Below are 14,709 nucleotides of genomic sequence, written 5' to 3'. Positions count from 1 at the left end.
GGGCAGAGGGAGAGGGAGACACAGAATCGGAAGCAGGCCCCAGGCTCCGAGCTGTCAGCACAGAGCCCGACGCGGGGCTCGAACTCGCGAGCTGTGAGATCATGACCTGAGCCGCAGTCGGGTGCTCAACCGACTGAGCCACCCAGGCGCCCCCCCCACTTTAATTTTTTTAACGGCCAGTCTTCTTTAAGCCATTTCATTTTATTTCAGCCTCCGCCTGATCATAACAGTCAAACCCATCCTCTGCCAAGCAAGACCCAAACAAACTCAAAAGCCACACCAAAGTGCAAAGAACGGAAAACAGCCACCAGAAATCTCATCTCCCTGCACTGCTGGCCGTTCTCATGGTGGCGTGTTTTTCTCAGAGGGGGACCTGTGGGTTCTTCATTTCCCGGACCTTCGACCTCCTCCCTGGAATCCTCTGCCTCCAGGGATCTTCCCTGCTGGTCCCCGCCCACCAGTGTGCAATGCCCCACATGTCGTTTCTGTTCGTTCATCAGGAGGGGATGGGAGTCCCCAAGCGGTGGACCAGCCTGGGGGTTGCACGAGAAGGTTGCGGCTGGGCCAAGGCAGAAGTGACCACCCGTGCAGTGTTGGCTGAAGGCTACTATGCGTGTTTAAGAGTTTTTAAAATGAGGGAGGATCTCTTTGCACCTGCTCCCGGGTGCACACAGATGCATAGATTTCCCAGCACAGAAACAGAAGCAACTGAACATTGGCTGCCTTGGGATGGGATCATCCTTGTCCTGGGAGACAGGACCGAAAGCAGGACACTTTATGCGTTGTCTCCCGGACCCTTTATTTTGAACCATGCAAGTATATTTCCTATATAAATGCAAGTAAACATAAAATATTAAAAACAAACAAACAGGGGCGCCTGGGTGGCTCGGTCGGTTAAGCATCCGACTTCAGCTCCGGTCAGGATCTTGCGGTTTGTGGGTTCGAGCCCTGCGTCGGGCTCTGTGCTGATGGCTCAGAGCCTGGAGCCTGCTTCGGATTCTGTGTGTGTCTCTCTCTCTGCCCCTCCCCTGCTTGCGCTCTGTCTGTCTCTCAAAAATAAATAAACATTAAAAAATGTTTTATAAGTAAACAAGCAAACAAATAAAAAACAAAACCCAAAGAGCCTTGTATTGGTCTCCATATCACAGGGCTGCATTTTTGCTTGTTTGTGTTTTTTAATTTTGAAATCAAGAGTAGACCACGATTTTTTTAATTCTGTCGCCTGCTACGCTTTGAGGACGTCGTTATGTGCTTCACCGTTGTAACTAATGCAGGGATGGACAGCTATGGGCAGAATTAGCCGCCCTCTTTCTGTATTATTTGCTTAGATCCTGAGAAGGAGAATTCTTTTCCTCCCCTCCCACCCTCCCTTCTCTCCTTCCATCAACATTTATTGAGCACTTACTGAATGTTAAAACCTGACTCAGGCACTGGAAATACAACCAGGAACAAAACAGACACAGATACCTTTCCTCTTGGAGCTCACTGGCTAGGTCGATGCTTCTTGAACTTTCTGGGCGATGGACACATTCTCTATCTGTATCATCTGGGAGCTACCAGCTGCCCTGTGGCTCTTGAACACTTGAAATGGGTCCTTGCAACTGAAGAACTGAATTTTAAATTTTATTTACTTTTTTAGTGTTTATTTTTTATTTTTGAGAGACAGAGAGAGAGAGCGTGTGCACTCAGGCACGTGAGCAGGGGAGGGGCAGAGAGAGAGGGAGACAGAGAATCCCAAGCAGACTGCCAGAGCCCAATGCGGGACTCGATCCCAGGAACCACAAGATCATGACCTGAGCCAAAATCAAGAGTCAGAGGCTTAACCAACTGAGCCACCCAGGCAGCCCAAATTTTATTTACTTCTAATCAATTCATTAAAACTTTTTTTTAAATGTTTATTCATCTTTGAGAGACAGAGAGAGACAGAGCATGAGCGGGGAAGGGGCAGAGAGAGGGAGACACAGAATCAGAAGCAGGCTCCAGGCTCCGAGCTGTCAGCACAGAGCCTGATGCAGGGCTTGAACTCACGAACTGTGAGATCATGACCTGAGCTGAAGTCCGAGGCTCAAGGGACTGAGCCACCCAGGGGCCCCTACTTTTAATCAATTCATTTAAATTTAAATAGCCACATGGGGCTAATACGTTCCTTATTGGATGGCACTTGGTTGGAATTCAGGGCTCCAGGGTAGGAGCATTTTTAAGACCATTGACTCCTGTGACCCAGGCTGTGTCTCAGGTCAGCAGAGGAGAAGAAGTCCAGGGTCAAGACCGCTTGAGATCTATGCTGGGTGCCGCTCAGATGCTCACAAAAGCCGTCGGATTATCCTCATCCCAAGTGTCATGCATCCACACATTTGTCAGACATCATGGGGGACAGTTGGGGACATGGTGAACGAGAGCCTGGGTCGCTGCCCTAAGGAGCTCATGGCATGTGGGGAAGATGGGATATTCAAGGAAACAACCCCCCAGAATGACCAGAGATCGGGGTGCCTGGGTGGTTCGGTCAGTTGTGGGTCCGGCTCAGGTCATGAGCCCACTGTTTGTGGAATTGAGCCTCACATTGGGCTCTGTGCTGACAGTACAAAGCCTGCTTGGGTTTCTCTCTCTCTGACTCTCTCTCTTTCTCTCTTAAAATAAATAAATGTAAATAAAAGATCACAAATGGTAAGTTCTATGATGGAAATAAATGAGGCCACGGGATGGCGGTGCACGTGGTAAGGACTCTGGCTGGGGGTGGTCAGGGTGGGCTCTCTGAGGAGGTGATGTGCGAGCGAGGCCTGAGGCCTGAAATGAGAAGATGTTGGCCGCGGGGCTATCTGGGGACAGGGCACCGCAAGCAGTAGGTGCTGCTGGTGCAAAGGCCCTGAGGCAGGAACAAACTTGGGAAGGCCAGCATGGCTGGGGCTGAAGGGGTAGGAAAAAATGGGCTGGCGTCTGGACCACCCAGGACCCTTGGGAAGGGAGGAAAATGGAGGTGACTGTACTGAAACACTGGGAGGTTTACAGCAGTGCTTGTGTCTTTGCAGAGTTTGCTCTGGTCAGTGGGGGAAGCTCACCGAGCTCAGCAGATCTCATTTGGGTGGGAATGGAGCCTCATCCCCCCTCCCCCCTTTTCACTCGTAACCGGCAGCATTCCCCTTGAGGCATATTGGTGCAGCCCACAGGGAGAGGGGCAGGAGAGGAAGGAGGGCTGGAGAAGGAGGCTGTGGACAAGCCTCTTCCTGCTCAGAGAAGTCACGAGGACATCAAGGAACCTGGCATAGTTGTGACCTTTGGAGTTCAGAGGAACTTGAGCTTGACGGAGGCAGCTGGGCAGGGGCACTGTGGGGCCCCTCTGGACAGCCCCCTGACACACAGCTGGGGAAGGTGGCCAGAGGAAATCACAGGAAGCCACCCTGGGCAGCCTGGACCCCCGAGCCCAGGTCCTCTTCTGGCCCCTGTCCAGAGATCTGGGGCCTGGGGGAGGGCTGGCTGGGAAGCCCAGAGCTTCAGGCTTATCTCTGTAAACAAAACTGAAGATTAGAGTCCCTGGGGAGAAGAGGGAGCTGGGGCTTGTGGTGGGAGCATTTTTGAGCTGGAAAAGTCCTGCATGCAGGCAGAGGGGGCAGAGTGGAGGCCTGGAAGGGCAGGGCCGTCCAACTAATTCACAATCCTGCCTCCAGGCTGGGCTCTGTTGGCTTCTGCAGACTCTGCCTCCGTCCCTGTCACCTCTTCTGAAGGCTGGGCCTGATCACCCTCTCAACAGAGGCTCATCAGTAAACTTCCGCCACGTTCCCCAGTTGGCTCCCAACTCTCATCCTTATTCAGCTTCTGTTCCTTCCTTGTTTAATGTTCTGCTCCCTCCCTGCAGCGGGAGCTGAGACTGGACTAGGGCCGGGGCAGGAAGCACTCCCTGAAGGCACAAAGTTTAAGGGACACAAAGAAAAAGCTCATCTACGAAGACTCAAAGCTTGTGCATTTCTTTCTTCAGAGTAGGCTTGATGTGCAATGTGGGGCTTGAACTCAAGACCCTGAGATTGAGAGTCAAATGCCCCGCTCAACTGAGGCAGCCAGGCGCCCCAAGGTTCATAGTATTTTTTTTTTAATTTTTTTTCAACGTTTATTTATTTTTGGGACAGAGAGAGACAGAGTATGAACGGGGGAGGGGCAGAGAGAGAGGGAGACACAGAATCAGGAACAGGCTCCAGGCTCTGAGCCATCAGCCCAGAGCCTGACGCGGGGTTTCGAACTCACGGACCGCGAGATCGTGACCTGGCTGAAGTCGGACGCTTAACCGACCGCGCCACCCAGGCGCCCCTTATTTTTTAAAAAATTTTAAACATTTATTTATTTTTGGACAGAAAGGGAGAGAGTGTGAGCAGGGAAGGGCAGGGAGAGAGGGAGACACAGAATCCGAAGCAGGTTCCAGGCTCTGAGCTGTCAGCACTGAGCCTGACGCGGGGCTCGAAGAACCCACAAACCGTGAGATCATGACCTGAACTGAAGTCAGATGCTTAACTGACTGCCACCCACATAGTATTTTAATCCAATATTTTAAAAGCTGAAACTAGGGGCACCTGGGTGGCTCAGTCGGTTGAGCGAACGACTTGGGCTCCGGTCATGATCTCACGGTTCGTGGGTTCAGGCCCCTAGTCGGGCTCCGTGCTGACAGTGCAGAGCCAGCTTGGGATTCTCTCTCTCTGTGTGTGTCCCTCCCCTGCTTGTGCTCACTCTCTCTCTCTTTCAAAATAAATAAATACACTTAAAACAGTATAAAAATAAAAAAATAAAAAGCTGAAACGAATGCAAAATAATCCACGATGGACAAAATATTAAGATTTTTAAAAAGGTAGGACCAGACCCTGCACTAGCATGACCTTGCCTCGCCGTCCTCACCCTGTCAGGGCCCTGGCTCTAGTAAAATTTTATTTTTTGATAGTCCATTACTATTTTTATCTTGATTACAGAGTTTTCTGGCGCCTCTGTAAATTTCGTTCCGAAGCGAGTGCCTCACTCGCCTCACTCTACTCCTGGCCCCGGAATGAGTGAAAGAACGAATGAATGGCCGTGTCTCTGCGGAAAACCTGGGCTGCAACCCTTAACTCCGCCCCGCGCGCCCTGCCACGCCCGCCCACGGCAGCCGAACCCGCCCACCCCCCATGCCCCGCCCCACCAGCGAGCCAGGCCCGCCCCCAAGCCCACATCCACCAACCATAACTAGGCCCCGCCTACTCCACGCTCGCCCCCGCCTCCAAGCCCGCCCCCCGGTCCCCGGACGCCTGCAGCGCCAGCGCCTGTCCGCAGCCCCTCGGCCCCCGCGCGTACCTTGCGTCACTTCCGGGGCGGTGGCGGGATCGAGGCTCATTTCCGCCTGTGGGGGTGCGGCGGCGGCGGCGGCGGCGCAGGAGGCCGGGCCGGGGTGCCGAGGGACCGACGGACGCACGGGCGGCGGCCGGGAGCCATGGAGCGCGGCCCCGGGGCCGGGGGGCGCGGGCCGCGGCGGTGAGTGCCGAACAGGGGCGAGCGCGGCGGCGCGGGGAGACCTCGGTGCCGCCCGCGGCCGTTTGGGGAGCTGGGCCTGCCCGCGAGGCCGGGACAGCCGGGTGGGACGCCCCCGAGACCCCTCACTGCTGGGGAGGCCGCGGTCCCGGCTGTAGGACCCGCCGACCGGGGACCGGGACCGCGGGCCAACGTGGCGACCCCGGCAGAGCCCTGTCCCCCGGTCCTTTGAGGTCTCGGATGTGGGGTGAGCGCCCACTCCTCTGGTGACGCGGCCCCCGCCTCCGGGCCGGGGCCGTCCGAGTCGCGGACTCTACCTAGTTTCCCGCCCCAGCCCGACACCCGGGCCCGCCGCAGCATCCCTTAGCGGAGTCCTCCTTCCTAAACGTCTCCCGGACGCCTGTACCCCTTCGCGGGCGTCCTCTGGCCGCCTGGGACACCGGGGTAGGCTTCCCGGTCTTCGCTCCAGTTTGATCTCCAGGTTGCAGCCAGGGGACGTACCGCAGCCCCTAACCCGTGGTGCCCGTCCATGCTCCGCCCAGGACTCCAGGGCTCCCCGTTTCCTCCAGGATGAAGTCCAAACTCTGCAGCAGGGCTCACGGGCGCGGCCTGACCCAGCCTGACCCAGCCCTGGCTCCCTCTGGGACCCCTCTGCTCACCTCTTCCTCCCAGCGTCCGCTCGACAGGGAGATCTGCAGTTCCTGGAACTCGCCGCCACTTCTGGGGTTTTGCAGTGCCCTGTTCCTTGCCACTCGGTCACTTTCTGTGCACCTCTCAGACTGCACCTTACTCCAGGCAGCTTTCCCACCCTGACTGGCTGGGTGAGGTGCCGCCAGGCCGAGCGTATTTAGGTCATCCTCGAGTATCGCGGTTGTTTGTTTCCTCGTTGGTGCTCAGAACACCAGCAGCCCTTACGGGGCCTGGCGGCAGAGTGCCCAGTCCGCGCTCGTGGACCGAATTGCCGCTCGCAGGGCATGCCTAGGGACACTCATAAATGTCGCACGGGAGGCCCCAGGCGTTCATGGCCTAAGAAAAGACTGTCCTCCTTCCCTGTCAAAGCTGGCAGACTAGCTTCCCTCTTTTCTCTTTACCTCTTGTCACTTGCTCTCTTGTTCAGCCAGGGTTCACTGGATAAGAACAGGTAGCTGTCCTGCCCTCATGGGGTTTCTCTTTGATTGCTGTCGGGGGTGGTCAGACAGGTAAATACAAGCTGTGGCAGGTGCTGTGGGGACAGACTGGAACCAGGAGAGCTTGTGGGATCTCCCCGTGGTTTGGAAGGCCTCTCCAGGGGCGCTGGGAGGTTGATCTGAAGGGTGGGCAGGACAGGGGGCAAGGGCTGGCCAGTGGAGATCGGGGAGGGGGTCCCTGGCTGGGCAACTGCCTGGGCTCTGGCTTGTCTGGGGAGGTCGAGGGGGAGTGAGGCCGCAGAGGTGGGCCCTGGCAGGCTGTGGCAAGGCTTCAGTTTCCACCTGGAAGTGGCAGGAAGCCAGAGGGCGTCCAGAGAAAAGGTGTGCTTTCTTATCTCAGGTTTGTGCCGGGAGAGGGATCCTGTGGCTGCTGGGGGAGAGTGCGGGCGGGCAATGAACAGGACCGCACAGCCGTCCAGGTGCAAGGTGGTGGCTGCGTGGACCGGGCGTTGGTTGGATGGAGACCCATCAGGCCCCGGCAGAGGGGGAGCGGAGGATGCCATGCTGTGTCTCTGGCTTGGGCAGTGGGGCTTCTCCACCTTGGTGTGCCCCTTCATTTCCCGGGTTGCGGGGGGCTCCTGCCTGCCCACGGACTCTCAGCCAGGCCTTCTCTCAAAAGCAGTCTTTGCTGTGCTGCCCCAACTCCAGACCCTCTAAGCTTCCCCAGCACCAGGGCAGTGTTGCTGTTTGGCCCTGGATCTGAGAAGACATTGAAGCCGCCTGGGCTTGGTTGACTGGTTGACACTTGGGGACGGATAACTCCCTTGGGGTAATGGGGGAGGACATCCTGTGCTCTGGAGAGCGTCCATCAGCATCTCTGGCCCCCACCCCCTCAGGAATGCGAACACCCTTCCCCACTTGTCACAACCCAAAGTGTCCCCAGGAGTTGGCAGGTGTCCTGGGGACAAACTCTTACCTGAGAACAGGTACGATAGACTCTGTCCTCCAAAGGATGCTTGCACGTAAAGTGTGCGTCCCACCTGCGAGTTCAGGGACCCTGGAAGCTGCCTGGTGTCCCCTCCTGGTGTCCCCACCTGGGCCCTCCCACTCCCTCCTGTGTGCCCAGACTCTGGGCAAACTCAGGCTGTGGCTGTGGCTCTCTCCTGACCTTGGCACCAGATCACAGGCCCAGAGGGAGCACGTGTGTCTCTGGGCCTCAGCCTGCTCTGGTCCGCCCTGAATCTGTGTGTCCCCGGCCCGGTGGTTTTCAAATGCCACGGCCCCAAAACTGCGTGTGCCAAGGTGCTGTGCTGCTGAAAGTGAGTTGTGAGCGTTCCAGTCTGTAAGGAAAAGCCTAGTAAGTAGTTATTTTCTCAAGGCTTTGTATTTCTTACAGTCTCTGTTGGCAACTCCCTGTGGGACTGTTAGTGATTTAGCTGTAGTCTGTGACTTACTGTGCCGCCTCTGAGCCACGCCCCCCCGTCCACCACCTACTTCTCACTAAGTCCCCGTGGGAGGCAGTGTTGTCTTCCCCAGTAGGTGAGGAAACTGAGGCCCAGGGAAGGAAGGAGCCTTGCCCAAGGTCACAGAGCCCTCCGTTGAGCTGGAGAAGGAAGCCATTAGGGCTCCAGTGCCCCCCTCCCCCGCAGCCTGGCCCCAGCACAGGGCCCAGCCATTGTCCGAGCTCAGTAGGCCTTCCCAGCCTCTAGATGTATCCTGCTTTTGTTACCAGAGCCTTTGTTTCTTGTATTTCCTCTGCCTGGGCTCCACTGTCTCTGGACGTTGCAGTCCTGCCCCTCGAGGCCCGGCCCCTGTGAGCATGCTCTTGGGTCCGAGTCCCTTCAGTTGGCAGTCTGTCCTTGCCTTGGCTGCGGTGTGTCACCTGGGGTTGGTGGCAGATGAATCCTTGAAGGATGGCCTGGAGATGGGCTGGGGGGGTGGGGGAGTCTGGGCCGGCTGTGTGAACAGAGGCGTAGGGAGAGCACCGGGGTCTCTCTGCGCCCAGAGCAGGGGCTGTGTGGGGGAGAGCTGGCGTGAGCCAGGGGTCTGATTGCCCAGTACAGCCTGCTGGCCGAGGCTGGGCTGACTGGGGGGGCTTACCTGGCAAGAGTTGGTGACTGCATGCTGGGAAAGGGTGCAGCAGGTGGGGGTCCGGTTGGCTTTGGGTCCCACAAAGGGCATATGGGGGGTACGTGGTCCCTGTGGATGACGAGCTGAGCCCCCAGGCCCATGGGGCCGAGAGCGGACCAGTTTGAGTGGGAGAGGGTGGACTGGGCTGCGGGGAAGGCCGAGAGGCTTGGTACAGACAAGATCGGGTCACCGTGTCCCAGCGGAACCCCGAGGGAACCCCGTTTCTCGCTTCCCCCCCCCCTCCCCAGGGTTTCCCTCTGCAGGACGTGGAGACGCAAGGCTGCGAGGCTCCCGAGGGCTCGGCTTGGACCACGATGGGGCTGGGCTGCAGCCTCCTAAGGGGGCTCTCGTCTGGGGCAGTGGCTGGGGGCTGCCCTCCGCCCTGCCCGCATCTCAGAGCACCCCCACCCCTCCCCTGCCAAGCGAGGCCCGCCCTGGGGCCCGGCGCCCGCCATGAACGGCCTGTCAGTGAGCGAGCTCTGCTGCCTTTTCTGCTGCCCGCCCTGCCCCGGCCGCATTGCTGCCAAGCTCGCCTTCCTGCCGCCGGAGCCTACCTACTCGCTGGTGCCCGAGCCCGAGCCGGGGCCCGGTGGAGCTGGGGCCGCCCCCTCGGGGACCCTGCGGGCCTCCGCCGGCAGCCCGGGGCGCTGGAAGCTCCACCTGATGGAGCGTGCTGATTTCCAGTACAGCCAGCGCGAGCTGGACACCATCGAGGTCTTCCTGACCAAGAGCAGCCGGGGCAACCGCGTCTCCTGCATGTACGTGCGCTGCGTGCCCGGCGCCAGGTGAGCGTCACGGAAGGACGGCACGGGGTCCGGACAGTGCCCGGAGGGAGGCCCGAGAGGTTCCCGGTGCAGAAGCAGAATGTGTCCCGTCCTCGGGCCCCTGGTGTCCCGCCGGAGGCCGTTCCCCACAGGCCGGAGCCGGGGCGAAAGCCCGTCAGGCGGCGCAGGTGCCCCGGGGATTCTTGTTGCCAAAGGGGTGGCAAATGGGATCCACCAAGAGCAGAGCCACGTGGGACTGCCTGGGCCCTTACTGGCGAGTGCCCTGCCACGTGCAGCCCCAGCCCCGTCACGGAGGAGTACCCTGGGGCTGTTGGGGGGGGGTTCCTGGGTGGCCTTGTCGCACCTGCCTGACAAGGAGCCGCCTGCTTCAGGGTCTCCGTGCTCACCTGCCCAGGGAAGGGCTCCTGGGTGCTTGGTGCTCAGTGAGGACTTGGCATCTGCTTCAGGGCCAGGGCACTTGAGGCCTGGCAGGTGGCTCAGGCCAAGTCTGCCTCCTCATTTAGAGTGTCCTTGAAGCCCGGAGGCACAGCTCTTCCTTGAGTAGACAGCGGGAAAGAGGTGTCTCTGCCTTTAGACCGGGCGGGGTCTGAGTCCAGATCTGAGCTCAAAGGGCAAGCTTTTACCTTTTAGCTAGGCTGGGGCCCAGGGGTGCTGCAGGAAGAAGACTGTAGGAGTGCGTTGGCCAGGATCCAGCCTGTCGGGCTGACCTGGGGCAGGTCCTGATGGCCAGCAGCATGGCAGGGCGGAAATGAGTTTTGGGGTCATGTTCTGTAGGAGGGGAGGAGATGGTGTGAACAGGGGTTGATCTGGTTCGTTTGTGGGGGCAAGGGTGGGGGCCGGCTGTCGAGAGGAGCAGCCGCTGTCTCATTCTCTGGAAGGTTCCAGGCAGCGGGCACACGTGCATGCCATCCTTGGGCTGTCAGAGTCCCTCTAAAAGGAGTGATTCCAGAGGAGAGAGCTGCTGTCCCTGGGCAATAGAGGTGCGGCGGTCACTGACTTGCTGAGCCGTGGGTCCACCCTGTGCTGAGGCCATGGCCAGCAGTCCCCCTTCACGGAGGGGAAGCCCTCATGGCCAGAGGAGCCAGGCCACTTTGTGGCAGAGGCGGCCTCTCTCCCGCATTGGTGCTCTCGTCCACGGGGCGGCTGGGAGCCTCCCTTGCCCTCTGACCTCCCCCCCCCCCCCGCCCCGACCCCCCAGGTACACGGTTCTCTTCTCGCACGGCAACGCGGTGGACCTGGGCCAGATGAGCAGCTTCTACATCGGCCTGGGCTCGCGCATCAACTGCAACATCTTCTCCTACGACTACTCTGGCTACGGCGTGAGCTCGGGCAAGCCCTCCGAGAAGAACCTGTATGCCGACATCGACGCCGCCTGGCAGGCGCTGCGCACCAGGTGAGCTGTGTGTGGGGCGTAGCGGGTGAGCACCCGGGGCCTCAGGCCGGCCTCCCTGGGGAGGCCCTGGGGGGTGGTCCTCAGGAGAGGGCCATCAGCGGCCACACTGGGCGGCAGGGTGAGGTCTGACGTGTGTCCCCTTGGTGTGGCGACAGGCATGCTGGTGTGCGGGGAGGTGGGGCGGGCAGTCTTCAGATCTGCCCTCCCCTCCCGGGAACCCCTTGTCCGGCAGGGGTATAGATGGGCTGTACCTAGGGGAGTGGGGGCTCTGCCTGCACGGGGTGGATAGAGGACCTGGGCCCAGGAGGTGGGCTGTGTGGGCTCTGAGAAAATACTCAGAGTCCTGGGGCCAGGGAGCATTTGGGGTGCAGGGAGGAGTAGGGCTGCTCTGTCATGGTTCTCAGGGCTGACCCGTGAGGCATGCATGGCCACTGACGGTGGCCTCCTCCTCAGGGCAGGGCTCCTCTGGGCCTAGAGGGTTCTGAAGAGTTCCAGAAGGTTCTGTCAGGCAGTTTGGTGTCCAGCACAGCATCTGGGGGCCGGTGGGAGGCTAGCAAGCAGAGGCACATACCTCTGTGCTTGACTGAGGGCCACCAGGGCCTCGGCCAAGCCCCCTTCCCTGGACACCCCCCCCCCCAATCCTGTTTATTTAGATCCCAGACAGCCCCCTTCCTCTCTCACTGAAGCTCATTTGCTTGGTCGCTGAGCCCAGAGATTCCTCTGGAAGGAGGCCACCCTGACTCTGGCCCTCCCAGACACGGGGCCCTGTCCACTGCCTTCTTGGGGCTGGGGCTGCCCCATCTCAGCCCTGCCTGCCCGACCTGCCACTCCCCCCCCCCCCCCGACCATTCCTGCAGGGACCAAAGTCAGCTTGGCCTGGGGAGGTGGGGACCCTGGTTGCCCAAGTGATGCACCAGGCAGTTCCTGCTGCAGGCCCCAGGAGTGGGGTCCCCTGGCACAGCCCTGGCACTGGGGACCAAGCGTGGGCAGCGTGGTGCAGGTACGTGCTGTCCTCGGCTTCCTCAGTCCCTGGTGCTGCTCCTGCCGGCGGTGCTGGTCCTCAGTCCCTGGTGCTGCTCCTGCCGGTGGTGCTGGTCCTCAGTCCCTTGTGCTGCTCCTGCTGGTGGTGCTGGTCCTCAGTCCCTGGTGCTGCTCCTGCTGGCGGTGCTGGTCCTCAGTCCCTTGTGCTGTTCCTGCTGGCGGTGTTGGTCCTCAGTCCCTTGTGCTGCTCCTGCCGATGGTGCTAGTCCTCAGTCCCTTGTGCTGCTCCTGCTGGCGGTGTTGGTCCTCAGTCCCTTGTGCTGCTCCTGCTGGCGGTGTTGGTCCTCAGTCCCTTGTGCTGCTCCTGCCGGTGGTGCTGGTCCTCAGTCCCTTGTGCTGCTCCTGCTGCTGGTGCTGGTCCTCAGTCCCTGGTGCTGCTCCTGCTGGCTGCTGGTGGCTGGCAGAACCACACTGCACTGTGGTGTGAGGGATCTGAGCTCTGTCCATCCAGCCCATCTGTCCTGTGGCCAGCACCGTCCTCCAGAGACCTGATCCCGCAGAGAGAGAATCAGTAGGAGGGCAGGAGGCTTGGGCCCCACTGGTGACCAGGGGCTGGGGAGGCCTGGGGAAGATTTGCTTCTCCGTCTGCCTCTCGTGTGTCCGAGTGTTAGGGCTGGACCGGCTGGTGCTCAGTGCAGTGGTAGCTTCCGTGTCCGGGGAGCAGGCTGAGGAGGAGCGGCGGGGTGGCAGGCAGAAGGCCACGTGGCATTCCTGAAGCTCAGGGCCAGGCGATTGTTAACCTGGAAGGTCGCCGGGACAGAGACAGGTGTGGACGGCCCCTGGGTGGACAGGGAGGTGGACTCTTGGTGCCTGGGTGGGCTGCACAGATGAGGTGTAGCAGAGGGGTGTTCCCTTGGTATGTTGGGGTCCAGGTCTGTGGAGGCCTCGTACCTGGGGAGGGTGGCTAGTGGGTCCCCAGCCAGATGGGAACGGGCATTTGCAGGCTGTGGAGTTGTCTTGGGGCTGGATCAGCTGTGCTGGGGGTGGAGGGTGAGACTCTTGGGGGTGGTGGCAGGGTGGGGGAAGAGGCTGGGGCCTGGACGTGGGAGCTGGTGCTGAGGAGGCTCGGGACCCGGCCACGCTGTAGGGAAGGTGCCCCGAGAAGGAGGTGGTGCCCACCAGCCTGCGGGAGACACTCTTCTTGGTCTGCCGGTGTTGTGATAAGGTGGACGTGCCGACACCAAGGGGCTGCAACCAAGGGGCCGATAAGGCAGGGGGCATGACTGCCATGACTTCCCGTGGCTAAGGGATGGGCGAGGAATGCCAGGAGGGACCTGTTCCCTATGTGCTACTGGGAACTGGGTGTGTCCCTGGGCAAGTGTGTTTGTGGGGGGTAGGTGTTGGGGGGTGGAGAGCAGGAGAGGCCTCAGGGCCTGCCCTGCCCCCAGGAGCCCAGGCGTGGCCTTGGGGCCCTCACCAAGGGCACTCGGCATGTGTGGTCCAAATTGGTACTGTTGGTGAGGCAGGGTTAGGGCCACCTGTCTGCACACCTACCCAGGCCCTACTTTCCTACTGAGCAGACTTGTTCATTAATGGGGACAGGGGTGGGGGTAGGGGGCTTGTCACTGGGCCCAACCCTACTGCTTGGAGGCTGTGCAGGAAGGTTGGAGGGGGGACTGCCCCAGGAGGGCAGGCGGGGGGGGGGGGGGGGGGGGGGGGGGGGTTGTGCGCGCGCGCATGCAGCTCACTCGCCCAGGCTGCTGCTGGACGCGGCTGACCCTGCCCCACTGCCAGGTACGGCATCAGCCCGGACAGCATCGTCCTGTATGGGCAGAGCATCGGCACGGTGCCCACCGTGGACCTGGCCTCTCGCTACGAGTGCGCTGCAGTGGTGCTGCACTCGCCGCTCACCTCAGGCATGCGCGTTGCCTTCCCTGACACCAAGAAGACCTACTGCTTCGATGCGTTCCCCAAGTGAGAGAGGGGAGGGTGGGGGGGGCGGGGCGGGAGGCCGGGGGCGGGGCTTCCGCGGGGCGGGCGCTGCTTCCAGACTTGACGCGCCCTGCCCTACAGCATCGAGAAGGTGTCCAAGATCACGTCACCGGTGCTCATCATCCACGGCACGGAGGACGAAGTAATCGACTTCTCCCACGGGCTGGCGCTCTATGAGCGCTGCCCCAAGGCCGTGGAGCCGCTGTGGGTGGAGGGCGCCGGGCACAACGACATCGAGCTCTACAGCCAGTACTTGGAGCGCCTGCGCCGCTTCATCTCCCAGGAGCTGCCCAGCCAGCGCGCCTAGCCTAGCCGGGAGCCGCCTAGCCTAGCCCGGAGCCGCACCGGGACTTCAGCAATAAGGCGGCGCCTGGACCTTGCCCCCGCCCCGGCCCGGGGGCTGCATGTGAACCCTCGGGCACCCCGGTCCTCCGAGGCAGCTGGAGGGTTAGGGGGCCGGGACCTGCCCCAGCCCAGGGGCCGTGGACGATGTACAGGCGCGGAGCTACGCTCTCCTTTCCTTTTGGAAGCAGAAAGAAGGAAAAACGTGAACACAAATTAAAGATTTAAAATTTTAGGATTCCTCTCCCTTTCGTGGTTCGTGCGCGCTCTCCCAGGGCCCAGCGAGTTGGAAGAGGGAGCTGGGCTTCGCCCCTAAACTTCCAGGACATTTCGGCACAAATGCAGAGGTCAAGCCACTGCCACTGTGGAAGAAGGGTTGGGCTTTGAGGCCCAGCCGAGGCACCCCTTGAGGCTCCTGGTTTCTTGGGTGGTGATGGAGGGGTAAGGCAGCTTTTGAACCCGGGACCCGTGCCTGCCTTCT

At 60.4% G+C, this 14,709-nt stretch overlaps 1 protein-coding gene across 1 annotated transcript; it reads left to right on the top strand.

Moving 5' to 3' along the window:
- Window positions 1–5,332: 5,332 nt before the first annotated feature.
- Window positions 5,333–14,463, top strand: ABHD17A (abhydrolase domain containing 17A, depalmitoylase). The gene is made up of 5 exons (XM_003981612.6): window positions 5,333–5,481; window positions 8,984–9,520; window positions 10,719–10,913; window positions 13,689–13,868; window positions 13,968–14,463. Exons 2-5 carry the CDS (start codon window positions 9,189–9,191, stop codon window positions 14,191–14,193), a joined length of 933 nt encoding a protein of 310 aa, XP_003981661.1. The 5' UTR covers window positions 5,333–5,481; window positions 8,984–9,188; the 3' UTR covers window positions 14,194–14,463.
- Window positions 14,464–14,709: the final 246 nt, after the last annotated feature.

This window comes from Felis catus, chromosome A2, assembly GCF_018350175.1.
Source record: "Felis catus isolate Fca126 chromosome A2, F.catus_Fca126_mat1.0, whole genome shotgun sequence".
Lineage (NCBI taxonomy): Eukaryota > Metazoa > Chordata > Mammalia > Carnivora > Felidae > Felis > Felis catus.
This window is presented reverse-complemented; position numbering and strand designations above follow the sequence as displayed.